This window comes from Polypterus senegalus, chromosome 10 (genome assembly GCF_016835505.1).
Source record: "Polypterus senegalus isolate Bchr_013 chromosome 10, ASM1683550v1, whole genome shotgun sequence".
Classification (NCBI taxonomy): Eukaryota; Metazoa; Chordata; class Cladistia; order Polypteriformes; family Polypteridae; genus Polypterus; species Polypterus senegalus.
The window spans coordinates 148702961-148725459 of record NC_053163.1 but is presented as its reverse complement, the minus strand read 5'-3'; the positions used below and the strand labels follow the sequence as shown (position 1 = coordinate 148725459).

The 22499-nt window shown below is 36.1% G+C and overlaps 2 protein-coding genes across 2 annotated transcripts in view; one reads left to right on the top strand and one right to left on the bottom strand.

Annotated features, from left to right (window-relative positions):
• The window catches only part of slc1a6 (solute carrier family 1 member 6), a 55222-nt gene extending 42079 nt beyond the window's left edge, over positions 1 to 13143 (top strand). The window contains exon 9 of the mRNA XM_039767044.1: positions 6893 to 13143. Coding sequence (XP_039622978.1) covers positions 6893 to 7091 — 199 coding nt within the window. The 3' untranslated portion in view covers positions 7092 to 13143. The remainder of the gene's footprint in view (positions 1 to 6892) is intronic.
• A 2392-nt stretch (positions 13144 to 15535) lies between these two features.
• On the bottom strand, positions 15536 to 21761 carry LOC120537821 (anti-dorsalizing morphogenic protein). The gene is made up of 5 exons (XM_039767043.1): positions 21265 to 21761; positions 19596 to 19732; positions 18973 to 19083; positions 17942 to 18137; positions 15536 to 17186 (listed from the first exon to the last, which is right to left on the bottom strand). The coding sequence occupies exons 1-5, from the start codon at positions 21584 to 21586 to the stop codon at positions 16771 to 16773; spliced, it is 1182 nt and encodes a 393-aa protein (XP_039622977.1). The 5' UTR covers positions 21587 to 21761; the 3' UTR covers positions 15536 to 16770.
• Between the last annotated feature and the right edge of the window lie 738 nt (positions 21762 to 22499).

The following is a 22499-nucleotide window of genomic DNA, read 5'->3' as shown; positions in this document are numbered from 1 at the left end:
TTGTGAGAAGACACAGATGCTCCTCAAAAACCCCCTCTTAAAAAACGCTGATAGATTACCTTCACATTGCTCCCTTACTTGCTGGGCTTACTTGCTGCTGCTCTGGTACGTGATATATTTCTCGCGCGACACTACACTTACTTAAAAGCCTGAACAGCAGCTGTCCTTTCTGGCTGATTGCTTTGTTTCTCTCTCCTCCCCTAGACATTCTCTGCTCCTGTTGTGGGTTGTGCTCCCCTATGATGTATGTCTATTGTTTAATCGATAACTAACTGCATACTGAGCTCCTTTTACTTCTGAAAGAGACATGTTTATTTGAAGTGTTTGCATAAAGTTCCTGTCTCTACAGACTCCTGTGTTTCTGTGCAATTCTGTGACCCACTCTGCAGTACTACAGCTTCACTGTCCCTGGGTTTGAGCAGCTGCACTAGACGAGCCTTCAAGCATCAGCGCTTACCTCTGTGTGCTTGCGTGCAGCCAGTTCAAGGGCAGTTGGCTCAGTGATTTACTGAGTTTCATCCATGGCGTTAGTTGCACTTTGTACATATTGTTCCAGTAGTTTTTTAAATAGTTTTTACAGTTTGTTAGCAGTGTGTAAAATGATCAGTGTTGCAGTAATTGTGATTCTCTTTGCATGAAAAAAATGTGTTCCATTAAAATTTCATTTTTTCTTTGTGAATTGTGATGTTTACTTAAAGTGCAGCTAAAACGTATTTGGCACCCAGGGATGCATTAACCCCCAAGTATGTGGCAGTTTAAGGGTTAAAGCCCCATGATGCCGCAGAAACGAGCTGCACTGTCTAAGGCTTCTGGCAATGAAGTTGCGCTTGCATGAATTACAGTACATATAGCAGTAACATCTGTATTTTACAATCTAGCACTGCGGGATACATAGCAGTACAATATACGGGTTTACCTTTACATTCTTTATTTTTAGGTAATGTATTAAGCTGAGTTTGAAATTAAATTAAAGTGTTTTGGGGGCATATGTAGGGTTTAAACTAAACTTTAACCACATCCAAAATTTGTGGTTTTTCACAATTCATGGGTCTGTAGGAACGTAATCCCCGTGAATTTTGGGGGTGTACTGTATAGTGATATTTTCTTTTTTGAATCCTTTCTCTGAAAATGTTATTTCTGATGCATTTTGAAAGTATATAGCCAGTGGTTCAATGGTGATTGCAAAGAGCAAAGGTGGTAAGTGGCATCCTTGTCAAGTACCACATTCTAGTTTGAAGTACAGTACAATCCCTCTTAACCAGCCACCTCGGGACTGGACCCATGGCCGGTTGCCGTTTTGGCCAGTTAATCTAACGCATACCTATTTTCATGTAGAAAAATATTTCTAAGATATGTACTGTACCTCTTCGATGTTCCTGAAGAAACCATATTCACAAGGCTTCATTCACGATTTCGCACATGGGTTTTTTTTCTCGTACGACTACTGGACAGTGTGGTGTAGCGGGTCCACAGCTCAAGTCAAAAAGGCCACTTTTTAAATAAATAATCACCACACTCGCGGCTTAGTGAGGGGGCGTGGTATATGTGGCCGATTGGTTCAGCGATCACGGAGCTGGAGTGACCAGTATTGAAGACGACTGGCCGTCGAATGGCAGCGGCAATCGTGGAGGCTTTGGGCTGGTTTAGCCCCAGCATGAGTGCCCTGGCCGCTGGGGAAAGAACCCAAGTATCGGTCCGGATGGAGCCTGACGTAGCCAGGGATTGGAGGGCCACCTGACCAGTGTGGAAGACAGCTGCTTCTGCAGGTAGGGCGACTCCCCTGTTGCAAAGCCCAAAGCAGGGGAGCCGCCAGGTAGAAAGAAGAAGGCACTGTTTGCTTCCAGCCATTGTTTTAACCTTGTTTGTATTGTTTTTAAAGGACTTGTTTTTTTACTAATGGATTTTAACCTCCACTAATTCACTCGTTTTAATGGATTATTTAAAGAAGACTTTTGATACACTGCATTTTATTTAATTTAAACACTGTTTTGTTGTTTGCTGGTTTTAAAATACCTCTCATCTTCCAGGAAAGAAGGAAGTGCATACATATAAAGAAGAACTCAGGATTACATTTTTTATTTTTTTTTTATTTTAACAGGCCGGTTAATCCGTCGGCCAGTTAAGAGGGATTGTACTGTAGTCTGAAATAATGTTGTTAATACAAACTGAGGCTTCTGGACTAGTACAAAGTAGTTTGATTGATTACATATGCTTGGGCCGAACTCAAGTTTGTGATAGTTAGCCCCATTCAACCATATCAAATACTTTTTCTGTATCTAAAGATAATAAAATCTCTGGAATGTTAAATTTACGGGGTGAATATGTCAAAGGTTAGAAGGTAAGTGTGTTCCTTTAATAAATCTGGTTTGGTTGGTTGATATTATGGAAGTAAGCACTTTCTCAGTTCTTCTGGTTATGGTATAAGTCATTGTTCAGAAGTGAGGTTGGTCTGTATGATACACATTGTAGTAGTTCCTTATTTTTCTTAGGAAAGATGGTAATTAATACTTGGTGAAAAGTTTGAGGTAGAATTTTGTTGTCTTTATCTTCTATAAATGTTGCTAATAATAGTGGACCTAACTTGGTTGAACATTTTTTGTAAAATTCCACTGGATAGCCATCAGGGTCGGCTACTTTCCCAATTTGAAGTGAGTTTATAGCATCTAGTAATTCTGAAACTCAGAGGTTTATCCAGTTCCACAGCACTAAGTATCTCTAAAGAATTAAGACAATCATTAGATGGTGTCTTCTTATCTTCTTTAAACTGAGTAGAATATAAGGACTTATAGTACTCTCTAAATGTGTAAGTTATATTTTTGTGGTCAATAATTTTATCTCTGTCTGTGTTTGTAATTGATGTTATTGCATTGCAGAAGTCCTGCTCGTGGGTTTGTTGGGCTAAGATCTTATTGGCCTTCTCTCTGTGTTCATAATAATGAGGTTAAATTCTGATTGCAAAACCTGTCTTTTCCTATAAAGTGCCTAATTTGGAGACCTGGCGTATTCTAGATCTATTCTGGTAATTTCGCTGATTAACTCAGATGCCTTCTTGGTTTCCAAATTGTTTTTCTGAGAAAGATATGAAATAATCTCTCCTCTTAAAAATGCCTTCAGAGTTTCCCAGAGTATACCTGGTGAGACCTCTAATGATGCATTTGTCTGAAGAAAATAATCAATTTGCTTGAATATGAATTCTTTGCAGTTCTCATCAGCTAATGATGCAAGTCAAGATGCCAGCTACAAGATGAATGTGTAGAACGCAGTAATTTAAGCTCCATGATCAGAGGTGCATGGTCAGAGATAATAATAGTGTCATACTTAAAAGATTTGTTACCGGACAAATTTTTTTTATAAGGAAATAATCAATTCTTGAGTAACAATGATGTACAGGTGAGAAGAAGTTGTACGCTCTGAGGTTAGGATTTAAAAACCTCCATGGGTCTGATAAGTTATGATCCATTAAAAACTGTGTAATTATCTTTGCAGTATTATCTGAGGATTATCTATGTCTGGATTTGCAATATTAAAGATGTCACTGAAGGTGTCAACTAATTCATTGTGCAGGTTTTTAAAACATGCCATGATATTCAGAATCCAGATCAGATTCCTTATGGATGTTAACTGCTTTAAAAGTCTTCCTTACATCATGTACAGAAGCAGAAAAACATTAATCATGTGGTGTTGAAGGCAATCAAACTGCAGGCTATTTGTTGTCATAATCACAATGGATATAGAAAGCAAAAAGTACCTTGCCTGTTATTATGGTTTAAAATGGAGTCTATGGGGCACCCATCCAAAAGAGTGATGCAGTTCTTCTTGGATAATCTGTTGAAAACTTTTAAAATGTAGAGTTCCCTGTAATCAGCTAGTACTTTGATTCCATCTTCAAAATAGAGCAAATATAGACATTTTAAAAATGTGCCCTTATAAGTAATTATTACAGTGCAGCTGAATGTTTGGCTGAAACAAATTAAACAAAATTGTCTGAATTACTTCCATTTCAGTACTTTCCTGCACAAACACTTTACTATGGACTGAGAATAAGTATTGCTCAAATATGGTATAGTGTTTAAAATATAGAATTCTATTACTCAGTGGAGATCCTTCATTTTCCACAACTGCCCCTGTCTCCTTAATGACCAGCTTGTTGAATTTTGTAGTAAAGCAAAATAACTGCTTGTAGCTTTGTTACTGGACAGTTTACAAAATTGATCATCACAAGTGAAGATCTCAGAACAAAATTACAATTCCTAAGTTACAAAATCTAATAACTAATTATCACTTAGACAGAAATTCACCAAATAAGAGAGTCTTCATAACTTTTACACACATTGAGGGAGTCAGAATTTCAAATGGAGGTGGACAGCTTATTCCACCAGCCTGGAGTTACACATGAAAAGAGTCTGAACTAAGATTTAATGCAAGGCAGAGGTTACATCACCAGGTTCTATTCATCAGCACACCTGAGTGGTTGAGAAGGGACAGATAATACTCACAAGTATTTTCATATATGCAGGTGCTGATCCATTGACTACTCTGTAGGCAAGTTTTGTGCTTAATATGTGCCTCTACAGGAAGTCAATGTATACATCATTGACTATGGCTTTTAAACCAACATTTAATGTCTGTTTTACAATAGTGGAATAATTACATAAGCATTGATTTTCAACTTAAATCACAGAGATTGACATAAGATCTTTTACTTTACTGTTACTTTATGCATTCTGTATATAACAATGTGTAACTTAGCAACATGAGAGATATTTATAATGAGTGACCTTGCTTTCTAAGAAATTGTACATGCAGTAGAGAATATACAGAGGCATTTACATTTTTTTGTTAATGTGTTGCTTTGGGGCTTGTTCTTAAGGTCAAGCAACGCAAGTAATTGCAGAAGTCGATTGCAACATATTTCTTGTGAAATACTGGTATACAGTTTTTAAAATTTTATAAATGTTCCAGAAAAGCATGTTGACAATTGTTGCCTTTAAACTGTCGTCTTAATTTTATCAAAAACAAAAGTTCCATACCATTCATTTTAATCAGTGCATTGCTTGACTCCCAAATTGTATGAACTAAGAGTTTGACTAGCCATAATACAATAAAGGGTCTTGTTAAATTACAAAACATTAATAGCAAGATTATTAAACCTAAACAGTGTGGTAGATAGGGGGTGCTCTCACTTCCTTGAACCCTTGTCCACGACTCCAGACACCAGGTAAAAGTCCAATCCTTGACTTTATTAAACTTCCACAGTGTACAAAACGCACTCTCCACCACAATACTCATATAAATCACTAATACTACAATAAATCAATCCTCCAGCTCCCAGACGCGTTGCCACCCTTCCACCCAGCTCAGCTCGCCGTCTAGGAGCTCCCGCAGTCCTTTTATATCTCCTGACCCGGAAGTGTTCCCAATCCCCAGTCCATGTGATTCTTAATCACTTCCGGGTCAGGTAAAAGTTATTTTCTTCAACCCGGAAGCCCGTCGCTCTTCCTATGACGAACTTCCGGGTCATAGGGCATGAAGAAATCTTCGGTCCTCCCTGCAGCTCCCTCTTGTGGCCCCCATGGCATCCAGCAGGGCTGTGCATAAAAACTCCATTGTCCATGATGCCCTGCTGGTCTTCTGGGGACCTCCATGCTGCAAGGAGGGCTCCACCTGGCGGCTTGGGGGGGCCATCCTCCACAACAGAAGATTAGAAATTGTTTTTAGTTACTGTTTACAATTTAATGAGACACTGAACTTTGTCTTCAAAATTAAGTTTTTTCAATTAGGGGTTTTATGTGGGTGGTTTAACTATATGTTAGCATTGTCAGACTATCAATAAAGTAATAAATATTCCATCAGATGCTGAGATTGAAATAACCACTTGCTTTTAGATTATAATTTAAATGTGTAATGTCAGGCAAACATTAGGGCAGAGATACAATTTGATGAAATTCTTCAACTCCATTATAAACTTGTGTTTTATCACTTTGACAACCATTAGAATCCTTCAATACAGAATAAAAAGTGTTATACAAAAATCACTAATTCCTTTTGCATTTAAGCTTTTTATTGGTAAAGAGTAGTTCAACAAAAACTAATCAATAGATCAGTCCATGCATATGGCATTTAGTTTTTATCTTCTATACTTTATTGCATTTGTTTTTGTCATTTATGTTCTCTGGCATTATTGTAATGCACACAACCATATAAATGTTCTATTTTCAGATAATGTACTTTAACTTTACCACAGTTAAACCATCCCAATTAACTTCTCTTTTCCCTCATCCCTTTAACAATATACGCCCTCAGTTTCAGAAGTAAATTAATCTGAAAAGATCTAATCTTTTTTCTGTGTTTCTTGAAATCTGTAAAATTTTAAGATTCACATAATATTTTCAACTATTTAAACTCTGCCCTTAAAATTGTCAAATGTCCGTATAATCTGCTGGATATTAAACTGCTGCTGACGAGTTGTGGCTGTCGCTGATAACTCTGTCACGTGTTTTCTTTTCTTTTCAGACTTCTACATAGTGTTCTTAACTGATCACAACGTTATCCAAAGATAATTTACTTTGTTTTAAGCAAAGGCTTCTGATGGGATGTTTGTTCATGGATTGTTTGTGTACAGAACTTCACTTCTTTTAGAAGGGAAAATTAATTCATTCCTTTAGTTTCTTATTCCACCATTCTGTCATTTCAATACTTTTTAATTACTTGCAATACTGCACTTGGTCTCTTTGAACCCAGTAATATTGTATTGGTAGTGAATTTGAAGGTAAAGCATTTTCAAGTTTTCTCTGTCTATTAAGTTATGGAATAATAATCAATATATTAATGTGTGAAGTTTAGCAAACATTTTCTTACTGGCATATTTATAAAATGTTTGCTTAAATGGCAGGGATCGGCTGAGGACCACCATCAATGTCCTTGGTGATTCCCTTGGTGCTGGCATTGTGGAACATCTTTCACAGCAGGAGCTGAAAATTCAGGACACGGAAATTGGCAATTCAGTTATCGAGGAAAATGAGAAGCCATATCAGCTCATTTGCCAAGAGAACGACTTACAGAAACGTCGGAATAGTGAGACGGAGATGTGAGTGCTGCTTGATTACTACCTCACATCATCACTCATCATTTATATGTTTTTCTTCCTAAATTTATTTTTTGTCCAACTTTCATTTGTACTGGATATCTAGAAGAGAAGGTATACAAATCCAGAAAGAAATTAAAGCGGATATAATCAAAACAAACACAAATGTGAGAGATCAGCACCCTGTTGTCAACTAGGTTGTAATGTGCATGTACTTGTATAAAAGACATCGACATAAAACTCCTGATTAGTCTGCACTTCACAGTCTTAAAAAGTTCATTTGTAAGACTTGAAATGCAGATGAGTATTCGAGCACAGCATGATGCAGTGGAAAGTGAGACCTCAACATTTCATATCCATGAAAAACCAAGAGATGCCTTGTATTATTTAGCATTATGTGCTGTGTACATTTAATAACCTGGGCAAAGCATTGTTGATGTGAACTTTTTAGAGGATAACTATATAAAAAAACTTTTACCTGCATTAACAAACCAGCCTTAAAGCAACATGTCTGCTTTTATACGTTTTAATACACAAGACTTTATAAAGTAAGACTTTTTTTATTTGAGGTTTTTTTTTGTGCCTAAGCGTATGTGTGCCATTCTTCTGACAATGTGCAAGTCTTGTAAGGTTAAAAAATTTACTTTGCATATAATAAGTGTTTATTTGTGCTCAGTGAGCTACTAATTTATTATCAGTGTATATACTCCTTACATTTTATTTACGATAAAATATTTGTTCCCCAGACATTTGCTTATTTGATGAGGAAGTTCTGATGAGCCAATCAGAATGATGCAGTAAAATAAGTGACATGTTATGTGCACTTTGAATTCAGCATTATGTCATAACAGAGTATAACGAATGGTTTCTTAATATGAAATTGTTAAAATCTGTTTTATTTTATTTCCTCTTTTATGTCATTTCATATCAGTTTACTGACATTCTATTGTAGTTTGTTGATGACAGAGTAGAATTTGACTGGTTGTTGTGATTAAGGTAAAGTAGTTGTAAAAGTGGCAGATGATTATAATTTGTGGTACGGCATTGTAAGTTTTAGGTCCAGCTGATATTCAGAAATTCAGTGTCAGTATTTTTAAATTTCTGTCAAGGATTTTATAAAGTGACTACCGAAGAAGCTTCCCAGATGTTAGTGGACAATTTATTTAGCACATTTATTTTACACACATTGTCACTGACTTTTTTTTTTTTAATAGAAATATTGAGGGATCAGAGTGTAGCTCATGAAGTAATTCACTGTAAACTAACCTTCAGAATCTGCAATCATTTTTAGTAATATACCTTATCAATTTGTTTCTCTCATTACTATTTAGAGTAAAAAGCCGAAATAGCTTAATATTTGAAATGTTTGACTCTACTTTCTCATGTAAGCACCCAATTCCATTACGCCAGTCTTCTAAAATTGTTAAAGTCAACCACTGAAAGTGAAGTAATACGTTTATCATTAGGTAAACTTGTTAGTTGGGTATGCTGTGGGACTTTAGTGACTGTGGGTTGAGACTAGGTCAGGAAGTTACTCAGGCGGATCTAAAGACAACATTTCATTGAGTCAGATCTTTGGCACAGGTGTTTGAGATTGGAAATGGCAACCACTAACTATACCTCTGAGCCTGGGCAATTGAAAAACAAGTTCATTAAAACACTAGATTACATAATCTTGCATACAGTTTATTATGTTGCACTTAATTAGGTATAGAAGACTCAGTAAAAAACTAGCATACTTTCAGTTGTCAATCATTAAGTCAATAATATGAATGAGATTTTTTTATGAATATGAAAAAACTGAAGAAAAGTGAAGTATTAATTGTATGCTGTCAAAGTGGTAACAAGCTACATTGAGTGCAGTTTATTTGCATACAATAAGTTTTTTGAGATGTGATATTTCTTCATCCTTTCAAGTATTACAGGAGTTTTGGGACCAGTGTTAAAGCACAGCATTGTTACTCTAAGTATTTGTTTTACTTACTGAAATGACAGTTTTTGTGTACCTAATACATTTAGAATAGTAAATTGTTTTTTAGATGTTGTGAACCTGCTACCCCAGGATCAATAGAATACACCCTACAGAGGAAAAATCTTGGAAATACAGTAACTGAAAAGACATTCTTTACTTAGATCTGTTTATGAATTTAAATGTTTGAGTTTTTTTAATTCACAAGTACAGTATATTGGCTCAAGTTTATATTGTTTTCCAACATTTATTTTTTTTCTTGACGAAGCAGGTACATATTGTTCTCACATGTGGCTGGCTGAAAAATAACAAAGAAGTGATTGGTTGGAAACTCACAGCACTGGCAGGCAATCAAGATATTTCCAAATATTTCATGATATGGCTATTTTTGTTTTTGCCTATAGCTTTTAAACTTGTAATAAAACAAAAGTAGTGCAGCTTGTTTGCATTTTTATTTTAAGTTAATATGGATATTTACATTACCATCTAGCTTTGCTAGAACAACAAAATATAAGAATGAATTTCTGTATAAGCATTTGGATATAATAACTAATAATATTCTTAAATAGTCATAATCCAGTGCAGGGTTGCAGTACTTATACAATAGCAGTGCATGCAAGACAGAACACAACCCCGGATAGGGCTATAGTCTATAACAGTGTCCACCCACACTCAGATTGTTGATTTAGAATCTTCAATTAACTTAACGGGCATTTCTTTAGGGATTGTAGGAGGAAAATGCATGTGTTCTTGAGGACAGCATATAAAATGAAACCTGAAGTTACAGATTGGTGGGGCAGCAGCTTTAACCATTATACCAATGTGCCAGTCTCTTTTTGTGCTGCTTAGTCTAAATGAATGGCTACCATAAACTTGCCAGCATACATCCTTTTTAACTTTTATCATTTATTTTTACACTTCTTCTATAACTTTGGCTGTGGAGAACCTATTTTGCAGGTTCTGTCAGTTCCCTTAAAAATGCTGTTTTTTCATACTAAGTAATCATTTTCTTTATAAGAGGAGGTTTATCATTAATCCTTATTGTTTTCAAATTAGTTTCAGAATGAATCACAAAATGGCACACTAAAAGGGGAACAGTCTTTTTAATAGAAAAACATACTTTATCATTTGGAAGTTTGTAAAAATCTCTGCCGAAACAATGTAGCTATTTTCATATAAATAACCAAAAAAGAGCAATCCAGTGACATCCCTGGTCTAGTATTACATAGAAGAAGTCAAAAACTCAGGAATCAATATGTCAGTTGGGAGCAGGTTGGATCTGCATGGCTTAGCCTATACCTTGCTGCCACCTCATTGACTCTTGGGATTTTACGTTCTCAAGCGCAGTACTAAACTAGTGACGTAAATGGTTTGTGCTTTTCTGGCAATTTATATTTTTTTCTGGCTGAATTATTTCATGCCATGAGTTTTTAAGCTTTCAGTTAAAAGAACTTTTTTTGCTATTAAAATATATAAAAATGTGACTGTTCCCCTTTAATATTTGGTTTTCTCTTATTTAAGTGAATCTCAAACCCACTTAAATCATATTGGGATTGCAGGGGGGCAGAGCCAACAGTAACATGAGGTGCAAGGCAGGATACAGCCCTAGACTGTTACTTAATTGCTGCCTTCACTCACATGGGTCAATTTTGAATCCCCAGTTAACCTAACCTGCACGCTTTACAAATGTGGCTTGAAAACCCACACAGACATGTCAAGAATGTACAAAGTATACACACACAGCGTCTGGATTCAGGATTCAAAACTGTAATAATAAATATATGAAGCAGCAGGGCTAACTGCTGGCACATTATGTCACCTCTCTTTTTTGAATGGGTTTTCATGCCATTTCAGTGCTTTGTTTAAAGAGTCATAAATTAAAGCTGTTGAATAGTTAATCATAAACTTTATGTCAAAAATGAAACATGATCAACATAGTTCCCACTTTAGTCTCTTTTGATCAATAATACACTCCATGCACAGCTCAGATTTTAAAATGGATTATAGGAGAACAGAAGGCACCTTTCAAACTATGACAAAACCATCTCTATTATAAAATACAGTGAGAAAATAATATTCTGCTAAAGTTAATTGTCAGCACCACTATATTTGGTAGTGATAAGAGACTAGATATCTGTGTTTGTGACTTGAATGTACCATATTACTACCGCAGCTCTCTTCTCAAATTTATATTTTTGTGTATTTTTTAACTAATGTTTTATCTACGAGTAATGATCAAAATATTGCAAACATATGAAGCTGCATCGGCATTAATATATGATTTACTATCTAAAGGAGATTCTTCAGTAATAATTTTCTGACAATTTTCACAACACTACATTACAAGTCTGTAAGACAAGTATCCATAAACTTATTAACTCTTCCTTATATAGTCCTGTCTATTATAGGCTATAGTGAACCACTACCCAACCTATACAATTTTTATATTTCCATGCAGTGAAATATATAGGTATTGGTATTCCTTTCATTTGAAGCTGCCATTTTTTCACCTCTCACTTTTTGTGCCGACTTTTTCTGGCTTTGTTCCCTTTTAAATAAGATAAATATATATATCTAACTATTTTGATGGTTTATCTCACATGCAGGGCCCAACTTTTCAATCGGTGATATAGAGGCTTCATTTACTGGCTGACTAAAAACCAATTGTGCTGTTTTGAAAGCTTCATAAGGCATTAATGATGTTGCTGCCAGCTGTGGAATAGTATATCCCTGAGTGGTGGCTGTAGAGTAGTGTGTTAATGAGTGAAGTGACCCTTTCCTGCCTACGTAATAAGGTATTTTATGTTGGTGTTCATGGGTAAAATAAGATGAATAGTTTACCTTCAATTTTGCAAAACTTTATTTTCATTATCAAGTACTTAAGAGTGGTGGTATTAACTTTGACTTTTCCTGTTCTTTTAGGTGACAATTTTTGTAGTTTAATAAGACTGCATTGACAAAATTTTAATTGTATGAAAACGATGGATGTCTTTAATGTTTTCTCATGTTTATACTTGAAATTATTTTCTACTGTATATAAAACAGATACTTTTATTTTGTAGATATGACTCTAAATGGGAGTTTTTATAATATACAATATGTGTACCAAGATTGTTATTGCTTGCATTTCTGATTCTTTAACTTTGTATTATTTTTCATTGTTCAAATTTCACTTCAGCCATTAAATTAAGGGATATGGATTGTGCTGCTGTGTTTATATTTCTTTTCAGTGGAACTACTCATGTTTCATACGCAGGAATCAAATCACCTGATTTTGACCTTTTATCCAGTCTAGGTGGCAATTCTCCACTTCTTTTGGGGAAAGTATGGTGTAGGCACATCATGGTCATAACAAGTTGAAAACAGTGACATAATCTGCTTTCCCTCAGCATCCTCCCAAAGGGCTATATAATTGTACACTTTTGTGGGAGCAGGTTAATATTTAAGGATTTGAATATTTTAGCCCCACTGAAGTTTAGACTGGCGGCTGACCAACTGCAAATGGTTTACCTGGCCCAGAAAAATGGCAGTAATAAACATGATGAGATCTGGAAGTGATCCAGAATCTATAAGACCCAAGTGCACTTCCCAGGACTAGAGGAATTTCCCAGCCTATACATTTGTAAATTGAATCCACAGACTAGGGCTATAAAGTTTCAGAGTGTCCTCTTGTCTACTTTATTAACATTAAGCTAATGAATGTAGCCTAATTTGTTTTGCGCTGGTCTGATCTGCCTGATGGGTCTTGGAAAATGTGTGTTATTGAAAAAATTATGCTGATTTGTTTAAAATGTTGTGTGTACTGTGACTACTATTGTTAAGTGAAACTTGGATGCAAGAAGCATTTTCTGTAAAATGTCAAAATGCATTGCCTTATCCCAACACTCTAATAAGATTATAGACCGTTTTTCTTTTACCACCTTTTTACAGCTGAAGATGGTTATTATTGAATGGTTTTGCTATGGAGTGAATCACAGTATACACTGAATGCCAGTACAGAGCCAAAAGTACATTTCAGGTAGTGGTACATCTACAGTGGTGTGAAAAACTATTTGACCCCTTCCTGATTTCTTATTCTTTTGCATGTTTGTCACACAAAATGTTTCTGATCATCAAACACATTTAACCATTAGTCAAATATCACACAAGTAAACACAAAATGCAGTTTTTAAATGATGGTTTTTATTATTTAGGGAGAAAAAAAATCCAAACCTACATGGCTCTGTGTGAAAAAGTAATTGCCCCCTGAACCTAATAACTGGTTGGGCCACCCTTAGCAGCAAATAACTGCAATCAAGCGTTTGCGATAACTTGCAATGAGTCTTTTACAGCGCTCTGGAGGAATTTTGGCCCACTCATCTTTGCAGAATTGTTGTAATTCAGCTTTATTTGAAGGTTTTCTAGCATGAACCGCCTTTTTAAGGCCATGCCATAGCATCTCAATTGGATTCAGGTCAGGACTTTGACTAGGCCACTCCAAAGTCTTCATTTTGTTTTTCTTCAGCCATTCAGAGGTGGATTTCCTGGTGTGTTTTGGGTCATTGTCCTGTTGCAGCACCAAAGATCGCTTCAGCTTGAGTTGACGAACAGATGGCCGGACATTCTCCTTCAGGATTTTTTGGTAGACAGTAGAATTCATGGTTCCATCTATCACAGCAAGCTTTCCAGGTCCTGAAGCAGCAAAACAACCCCAGACCATCACACTACCACCACCATATTTTACTGTTGGTATGATGTTCTTTTTCTGAAATGCTGTGTTCCTTTTACGCCAGATGTAACGGGACAGTTTGCCTTCCAAAAAGTTCAACTTTTGTCTCATCAGTCCACAAGGTATTTTCCCAAAAGTCTTGGCAATCATTGAGATGTTTCTTAGCAAAATTGAGACGAGCCCTAATGTTCATTTTGCTTAACAGTGGTTTGCGTCTTGGAAATCTGCCATGCAGGCCGTTTTTGCCCAGTCTCTTTCTTATGGTGGAGTTGTGAACACTGATCTTAATTGAGGCAAGTGAGGCCTGCAGTTCTTTAGACGTTGTCCTGGGGTCTTTTGTGACCTCTCGGATGAGTCGTCTCTGCACTCTTGGGGTAATTTTGGTCGGCCGGCCACTCCTGGCAAGGTTCACCACTGTTCCATGTTTTTGCCATTTGTGGATGATGGCTCTCACTGTGGTTCGCTGGAGTCCCAAAGCTTTAGAAATGGCTTTATAACCTTTACCAGACTGATAGATCTCAATTACTTCTGTTCTCATTTGTTCCTGAATTTCTTTGGATCTTGGCATGATGTCTAGCTTTTGAGGTGCTTTTGGTCTACTTCTCTGTGTCAGGCAGCTCCTATTTAAGTGATTTCTTGATTGAAACAGGTGTGGCAGTAATCAGGCCTGGGGGTGGCTACGAAATTGAACTCAGGTGTGATACACCACAGTTAGGTTATTTTTTAACAAGGGGGCCAATTACTTTTTCACACAGGGCCATGTAGGTTTGGATTTTTTTTCTCCCTAAATAATAAAAACCATCATTTAAAAACTGCATTTTGTATTTACTTGTGTTATATTTGACTAATGGTTAAATGTGTTTGATGATCAGAAACATTTTGTGTGACAAACATGCAAAAGAATAAGAAATCAGGAAGGGGGCAAATAGTTTTTCACACCACTGTAAGTTGATGTTCTTTTTCCCTGTGTGTGTGTATATATAATATATATATTATTGCCTGTACATCTGTATATATGGTAAATATTATTAAAATGTAATTGATCCTGTCACAGCAGAAGCTAAAGTGACTGGTAAAATTGACATTGAGTACTTGCTAAAGCTATTTTTACTTGTGTTATCAGTCCATAATTGTTAAGCTGTGCGGTTGTGCAGAGATGCTTGGTGATAATTTTGATGTAAATGTGAATAAAATGTTTTGCTGAATAAAGCATATTGAAAGTTCTATGCCTTTTACTTTTCTTTTAATAAGATTAAAAATATTAGCAATAATGCAACATTGTATAAATGTTATAGTCAAAGTTATGTATCTTGTCAACTAAGTAGACCCTGCATACATACAAAGTATTAATATATAAATGTATTGTCACAGAAATTCTTATAGTATATTCTAGTATGTAGTCTGTAGTGGCTTAATGAGAAACTATAAGCATTTTAGTCCTTTGTTTAATTGTATTCTTGCCCTAAATATTTTATTTACTAGGTTTTAATTGCAGCCCTGAAATGTATGGCCTTTGTAAATACAAAAAATAATATTATTTAAATTGGTTATAAAGTTAATCCTGCAGGTCACCACTTCTGCTGATGCCTAAGTCTTCATTAATGGGTAAGTGAATTAAATTTCTTCCATAACATATCTATCTTCATGGATGATTTTGGGTGTTTTGTTTCTTCGTAGTACTCTATATAAAATAAAAAAGATTAAGATGTTGTCTGAATTAACAGTAACAGCAGTAAATGTGTCCTGATTTATAATAAGCTTTTTGCTGTTTTTATATCAACTCGTTTGCACTTTGGATATACTTATTAGAGAATGTAGAATGTATTTTGTGAAGAGTCTTTTCTTTGAATCTAATATTATAATCTGAAAATCAGATAATCTAACTGAAATAAAAAATAGCATTCAGATGTCACTGCATTCATTTTATTATTTATTTAACCTTTATAAGAATTATTACTCTTAGTTATGTAGGGGTTTACTTTTACAAATTTACACATATACAAAATGTAAAAAAAAAAATGTCCATCCCTTCATATATTAAACTCTCTCTATATTTACATTTATCTTACACAGCAGACATAATCTTCTCCCAAAAAAATACTGGTTGTGGTTTCTTGGTGTCTGCCCCCATCCAGTTTGGAAATTGACTAAATGCCATCTAGCTGACACACACAAAAATACACCAGCATGCAGTCAAATCATGCTGTAATACACTTAAGCTAGCTGTTGATGTCCAGCTCTTGCATACTTGTTTGGCCACATGGTGGCTATAAAAAATGAGTATATAAGTTCAGAGTGTACAACACAGTGGCAATGGAAACAGAGAATACAGAAATTATATTAATACACCTGATGAAGCATTCATAACTAGCACACTTTTCCCTTTTTTGCTGTACACTAGTCCAAACAATTTTAGAGACTCCACAGCTGCCAGATATTTTGGTTGGTTTAACCTTACTTAGACTTTTTACCCCCTGTACAGGAAATACTGATACAATAGCTTGGCAAACTTTTTCTTTGTCCTGCCTAGAGAGTTGAACAGCATGAGGGAATAAGGATCTGTTCCCTCTGTTAATGGAGCCAATATCACTGCATCGTGTCACCATTTGTCTTCTTGAAGTTATGGCCCGTCAGTTGCAAGAAAGTATTTCAGATAGATGCTAGCTTAAACCCAGGTATCTCATTCTTGGCTGATTTGGGCAAAAGCATTCCTTTATAGCTTAAAGGCCATTGCTTTATGTTAAGCAACCCACTTTTTTCTGTTGCTTTTTAGTCTCTCAGGTAAAATATAACAACCTTAGTTAGATTACACAATATTTACACTCCCCCAAAAGAGACTGCATTAAATGTTTCATCTTAATTCATTACAGGACCTATAATTCCTGTCTTCTGCAGAACACATAAAAGTCTGCACTTTGAGTCTTCTTGTCTCCAGCTGTTTAGTTTGGCAGCTTGCTGACAAGAAAGATTTTGGGGAAAAGAGCTACTTTATCTGCACTCAACCCAAATTCAGTGGCAACCACAGCTACCTGCCACCATATCATCGTACTGCTTTAGGACCACATTCTCATCATCATCAAAATAGAGCAAATTAACAGAGAAAAGCTTATCAGGAACACAACATGGTGTTTCTATACCCTTAGTGAGCTTAAGTGCATGAATGATGGACTGCACTGTGGCATGATTAGTAGGTCGCATGTTTTGGCCTAGTGGAAAGGGACAGGAACCTTTGCAATGGTGGGCATTGTAACCGCGGGGAGAGATGATCCAGCCAGACCAACCAATCTCCTCAAAGTCTACATAGAGTGGATAACGTTGGCACGGCAGATGCTCATCCTCTGTATTCTCCAAAGACCGTGCAGTGCGAGAATTGTTCACCTTCAGCGATGGTGGTATATTAAGAGCATCTCCCTCTTTATTTTGGTCTGTAAAACAAAGCAAAGTATACTGATTAGACCACAAGAAGGGAAAAAAACCAAAAAAAAAAACCAAAACAACACAAACACCAAGAAGCTGGTCTTTTATGTCTTCAGAAGTGAATGTCAGAAATGGGATTAAGATTAAATATTTATAGTTAATATATACTATAATGCTTATGGATAGTCTTTATCAGCAATAACAGTCTGCAGTTTCACAATAACTAATTTAAGTTGAACTGTTTATGGAATACAGCTTATTATTTGGACCGCCTTTATGTCTAGGAATGTTGTCCATATTGACATTATAATAAAGATCTGATTTAAAACGGCTGTGCTCTAATTTCAAATCACCTTCTGCTTCTTTGGTTATTGTATATGGACAGTAAACGCTTTGTCATTTACCTTTGTGTTTAAAAATGGTTTATAGGACTGTGGGTCAGTTTAAATTGTCAAAAATTAACCTAATCAGAATGTCTCTGAAATCCTTCCCTGTAACAAGACAGGATGCCACCCTAATAGAAGGAAGATTCAATTTCAAGGAACACATGCACTTAGCAATGGAGAGGTGCCAGTTAACTCAAAAGCATGCCTTTGGCAGGATATGCACAGAAGAATGTGCAACAAATTAAAGCAGTGTTCAGTGAGTCAACAGGTATCAACACTATTTTAAATTTTCATTGTGCTGCCATGTACTATATTCATTAGTAAATATAATTTGTTAAGGCAGAAATAGCCACCAAATTACAAACTTTTCTTGTTACCTTTCAGAGAGTTCTCTAGTGAGGCAGCTCTACGGCCATCATCTGTAAACAGTACAAGCATGGGCTGCTTGCTTTCATGGTGATCTCTTCCTGAGGCAAAACGAATAAGATTTGGATCCAAGTTTGTGCCTCCTAGACTTCGGACTGTCACTAAGAGGCCATGGTTACTGTTCTCATCAGCGGTCCACGCTCTTACCTAGAAACAGCATAAGTCAGAAGATAAGCCTGGTTAAAACACTGCTTGGTAGAAGTCCTGTATATTTTTCACAAAGGAGAGAGACTTTTACACTTTCACATTTAGTTTTGAGGTACATCTGACACCATTTTAGTTCATAACTTGTTCATAACCGGGTTAAGTCATTTTCTCTAACCAACATATACAGAAATGTGTGCATGTCTGCAAATAGTAAAACAGACTCATAAGAATAGAGTTGCTTTACAAAATGCATTTGCCTAGTTGTATACTGAGCTAAAGTACAAGAAAATCAAGTGAGGTGAAAAGATGAAACACTACATGTTCATTGTATACATTTTGTTGTTTGGAATAAGGCTGGGAAAAAGGTGTGGCGAGCTATTTGTTTTTTTCCCTTTAACAGGTTTAATATCATATGAAACAAAACAAACAAAAAAAAGCACCTCTTGAAATCTTGCCAAGACAGTAGCAACAAAATTTCATAACAAAGATTGCATAAACATCACAATAAGATCTCATTGTAAAAATAGATGTCTTTGGACACTCAAAAAACAAATACAATTTAAGACTTTAAAATAAAGATATTCTCCAATTGTTTTCATGTGTTTTAAGTGTGGTTCTTAGTTTAAGAAATGATTAAATTCCCAGGTTTGGTTAACATTTATTTGAGAAAAAATATGTTTCTGCTGCATCCAGTAAGTAGTATATCTAACTCATAATGGTGTTCCAAATGAATAAAATACTGATGACTTCAAAATCTTAGCAATGGCCACTTCATGGAGCATTAAAAACAAAAAATTGCACAAATTCCAATTATCAGTCTGCATTTCTAACTCACCGCATGTGTAATGGAGAAGACCTCCCAGCCTGTAGTGTGAATGGGAACCAATCTAGAAGACAAGAGCTTGTGGCTTGCCTTTCTGTTATCCATGACTTGATAGACATTAACCTATTAAGACAAATGAGGCAGTTAACACCAGTACACATTCCAGTCTCCCACTGGCCTAGAGGGGGAGGTGAAAAATCAATCTTTTACAATCTCTTTACAACATAAGAACAATAAAGGTTAACTATTATACTTGAGTCAGTAACATAATATTGTTTAACCCACTTAATCCAATTCAGTTTTAACTAAGATTTAACCCAAAATGGGTTAATGGAAATAAGTACTCAGTATTACAGTTGCCTACTGACTCCATGAATATTGATGCTAGTAACCATAAATTCTTGGCATATTAAGCATCGAGGATGGTTTTAAGTGGAGGCCCTACTTAAAATAAATAGAAAGTGGCCTTAGTACCCAAGATGGTTGTTAAATTGTACATCATTATATTTATTGTTTTTACATTATTATATCGAGATCAAATGCATATTACTTCTCTGCCCTCCCTTGATCATAGCTATCGATCTGCATTAAACGTATACAATGCGCTGGTTATATATGGTTAACTTTGCTATTACCTGACAGAAATGATGTCTGTTAAGCGCAGGCGTAGCCCTCTGTCTCAGTTTGAAAAGGTGGAGCTCCGCTGTTAGAACCTTTTCTGTCTTGGCCACAGTCGATAGATTGAAGAGAAACTGAATTTGCTCACTGTGAACTGTTTAAAAGAAACAAATTCAAAAAATGAAATACAAGCCGTCAGGTTACATTTGCGCAAAACACTTCCAGTTAATAACGCTTAATTATGAATTTCTTTTCCAAAACGGTTTGAGTGTTTCACGTAAGTCATCTTTTATATTTTAACTTTCAACAAAACAATTTTATTTCAATAGTGTTTCAAAGCTTATGTGCTACGAAAATATATATTAGTCCTCCTCTAATATTAAGAATATTGTAGAAACGGAAGGCTTTGACATCCAGGTTGCTCTGCTGCCCAGTATCTAAAAATTTGACTTTAAATTATTATTATGATTCCTTTGAAGTTCAGCTCAAGCAGCTTTTTTGCAATTTTTGGTAATGATAGTATTCTATGTGTGTTTGTGTGGTTGAGTTCTCGGAGCTTAGAAGGTTGTCTGAGTTTGCCTCCCACCACTGTCTGATGCCGCCTGGTTTGTACCTCTCTGTATTACTGGGACAAAACAGAAGGGCTTAATTTAAATATCGCTATTTGTTGTTTCTGCATTATCTGTAGGTGCAGTGTTGCCAGTAAAATTAGAAAGTGTAAAAGTGTTTTGTTGACAAAAGTGTTTTGTCACAAAATCGATCATTAGTTGTTGAGAACGCCAAAGTCCTGGTATTGACGCGGTTGAAGAACTATATGGAGTATTTTAACAAGATTATTTAAGGAGTAAAGACCGACAGTAACACAATGTATTATCCATCACTACACTCACTTTGGCTATTTTCGATGGCACGGGAACAAGAAGCCTTCTTATGGCATAACTAGATATAAAGCAAGTGCCCACCCTGGACGGACCACCAGTCTTATGCACAACACATCCACGTACACACCCACTAAGTATTAAACAAATAATTATGTAAAATAATCTGTCAGGTAGTGACTTTTATTATGTAAATATTTGCCAGATAATACAAATATCCATTTCCCACGTAATAAATACGTATGTAGTGTTTTGTTCTGTGAATGACACAGTATAAAGACTTACTGGGAATACTGATTTACGTTACATGTAAAATAATATACTCAATAAAAAAATAAATAACACAAAGAGCTAAAAATATAGATAAAAACTAAATTCCAGTCCTGTCGAAATTAGAAAATGAATTCGATTCTAACATCAAAAGACATTTATAGTTACGATAATCGGTAACAAAGCCATTATAATTAACAGACGGAGACATTTTTGTTAGTGTCTTCGTGGAATTGTGCAGCACATTGTAGTATTGTTTGTATTGTTGCCTTCGCTAAATAAAAAAAAAAACAACACTGTATGATGCAACCGAACAATACAAAAATCTCACGAATCGTTTTGCAAAGGGGCCCGGGCTACTGTAAACAAGGCTGCCACCGTGTGGTGACATCTGCTGTCTTCTGTTAAAAGTTCTGTTCTAGCTATATTTTACTCGATTTCTTACTTACTGGATCACATTACGCAATAGAATCCTTTCAATTTTATAAGAACATTTGACTTAGCGACATTTCCCCTTTCAAACGGATCCTTTGCTTACTCTTATTGAAGAAGCTCCGAACCGTGTTGCCCTCCAGGAGGTCTGGGTCTTTGGTCACTCCGTCCACATCCGCAACAGTGTTGTACAGGTCAAGCATATACTGGGGTGGTTGCTTGTGGAGTCCCTTAGTGTGCGGTGGGTCTTCCATGCCGAAGACCTCAAGCAACCTCTTTAGTGCCTCGGCACGCATTTCCTCTGGATCCTCTGTGATCGGAAAGTCTGGGTCCACGAAGTTGGACGTGGGTCTGGAGACCCCGAGGCTTGCATATGTTAGCATGACTATGGTGCTCAGCAGCATGCTGTTAGAAGCGAAGAGCATCATCGTGGTCACACAAATCCAAGGTGGAATTGAATGACTTCTTCAGATGTCCGGGCTTTATAGAGGTGCAAGAAAGAAGATGGTATTAAGTCGGCTATGCAAATTAGCAATCAGAAAAGATAAAGAAAGATAATTGCGGTGCTAACAAGGTGTGAGCGTTTATTCCGACGGTCATTTCAATAAGAAGCTACCCTGTAATACGCAAACGCTCGGCACATTTATTTTTGGGGCCAATAAAACAATTGCTAGCAAACATCTCCCAACGTCATGAGATACAATTCTCCGAAGCAAATGTGAAGAAAAAACAAATCTATTGTTGCACTCACCCTCGGGGAAGTTTACTCACCCTGGGGGACTAACTTCCTATTAATCGATCTATTAGTTGTACAAACACAGAGACGTGGTGTAACAGGAATTACAATCACCTGGAGATAAAACCTCCAAGTGAGGCGTGCTATATTTACGAGACAAGCAATGTTGCCTTTTGTTGGCCAGACACGGACACCTATAAATGAAGGAACCGACCGACCTGCGAAATTTGTATGTAACCAGTTTTTAGAATTCCAACCCATACACCTCCGGAGCATCATGAATAATACAGATAGGGCAGATAGAAAGGAGCCAAAAATAAGTGAGCGAAGCAGTCCGAATTAAAGCACAGCAGAGAAGAGGGAATCCTAAGAGATGTCTAAACAAGTAGTGCTGCTGTCACTACCCTCATAAAAATACTGGTTCTTTACTGGGTCTTGTGATTCCTCAAAGAACTGTTGCTTGACAAAGCACCTTTTTATCCTGTGAAAGGTTCTTTGCATATAAAGTTAGCTCTTTGTGCTTTGAAAAACTTCATAATATGTATAAAAATTCATATCCTGGTATGTATAAAAAAACTCTTGACATTTGAAATGTATGTAGGCTA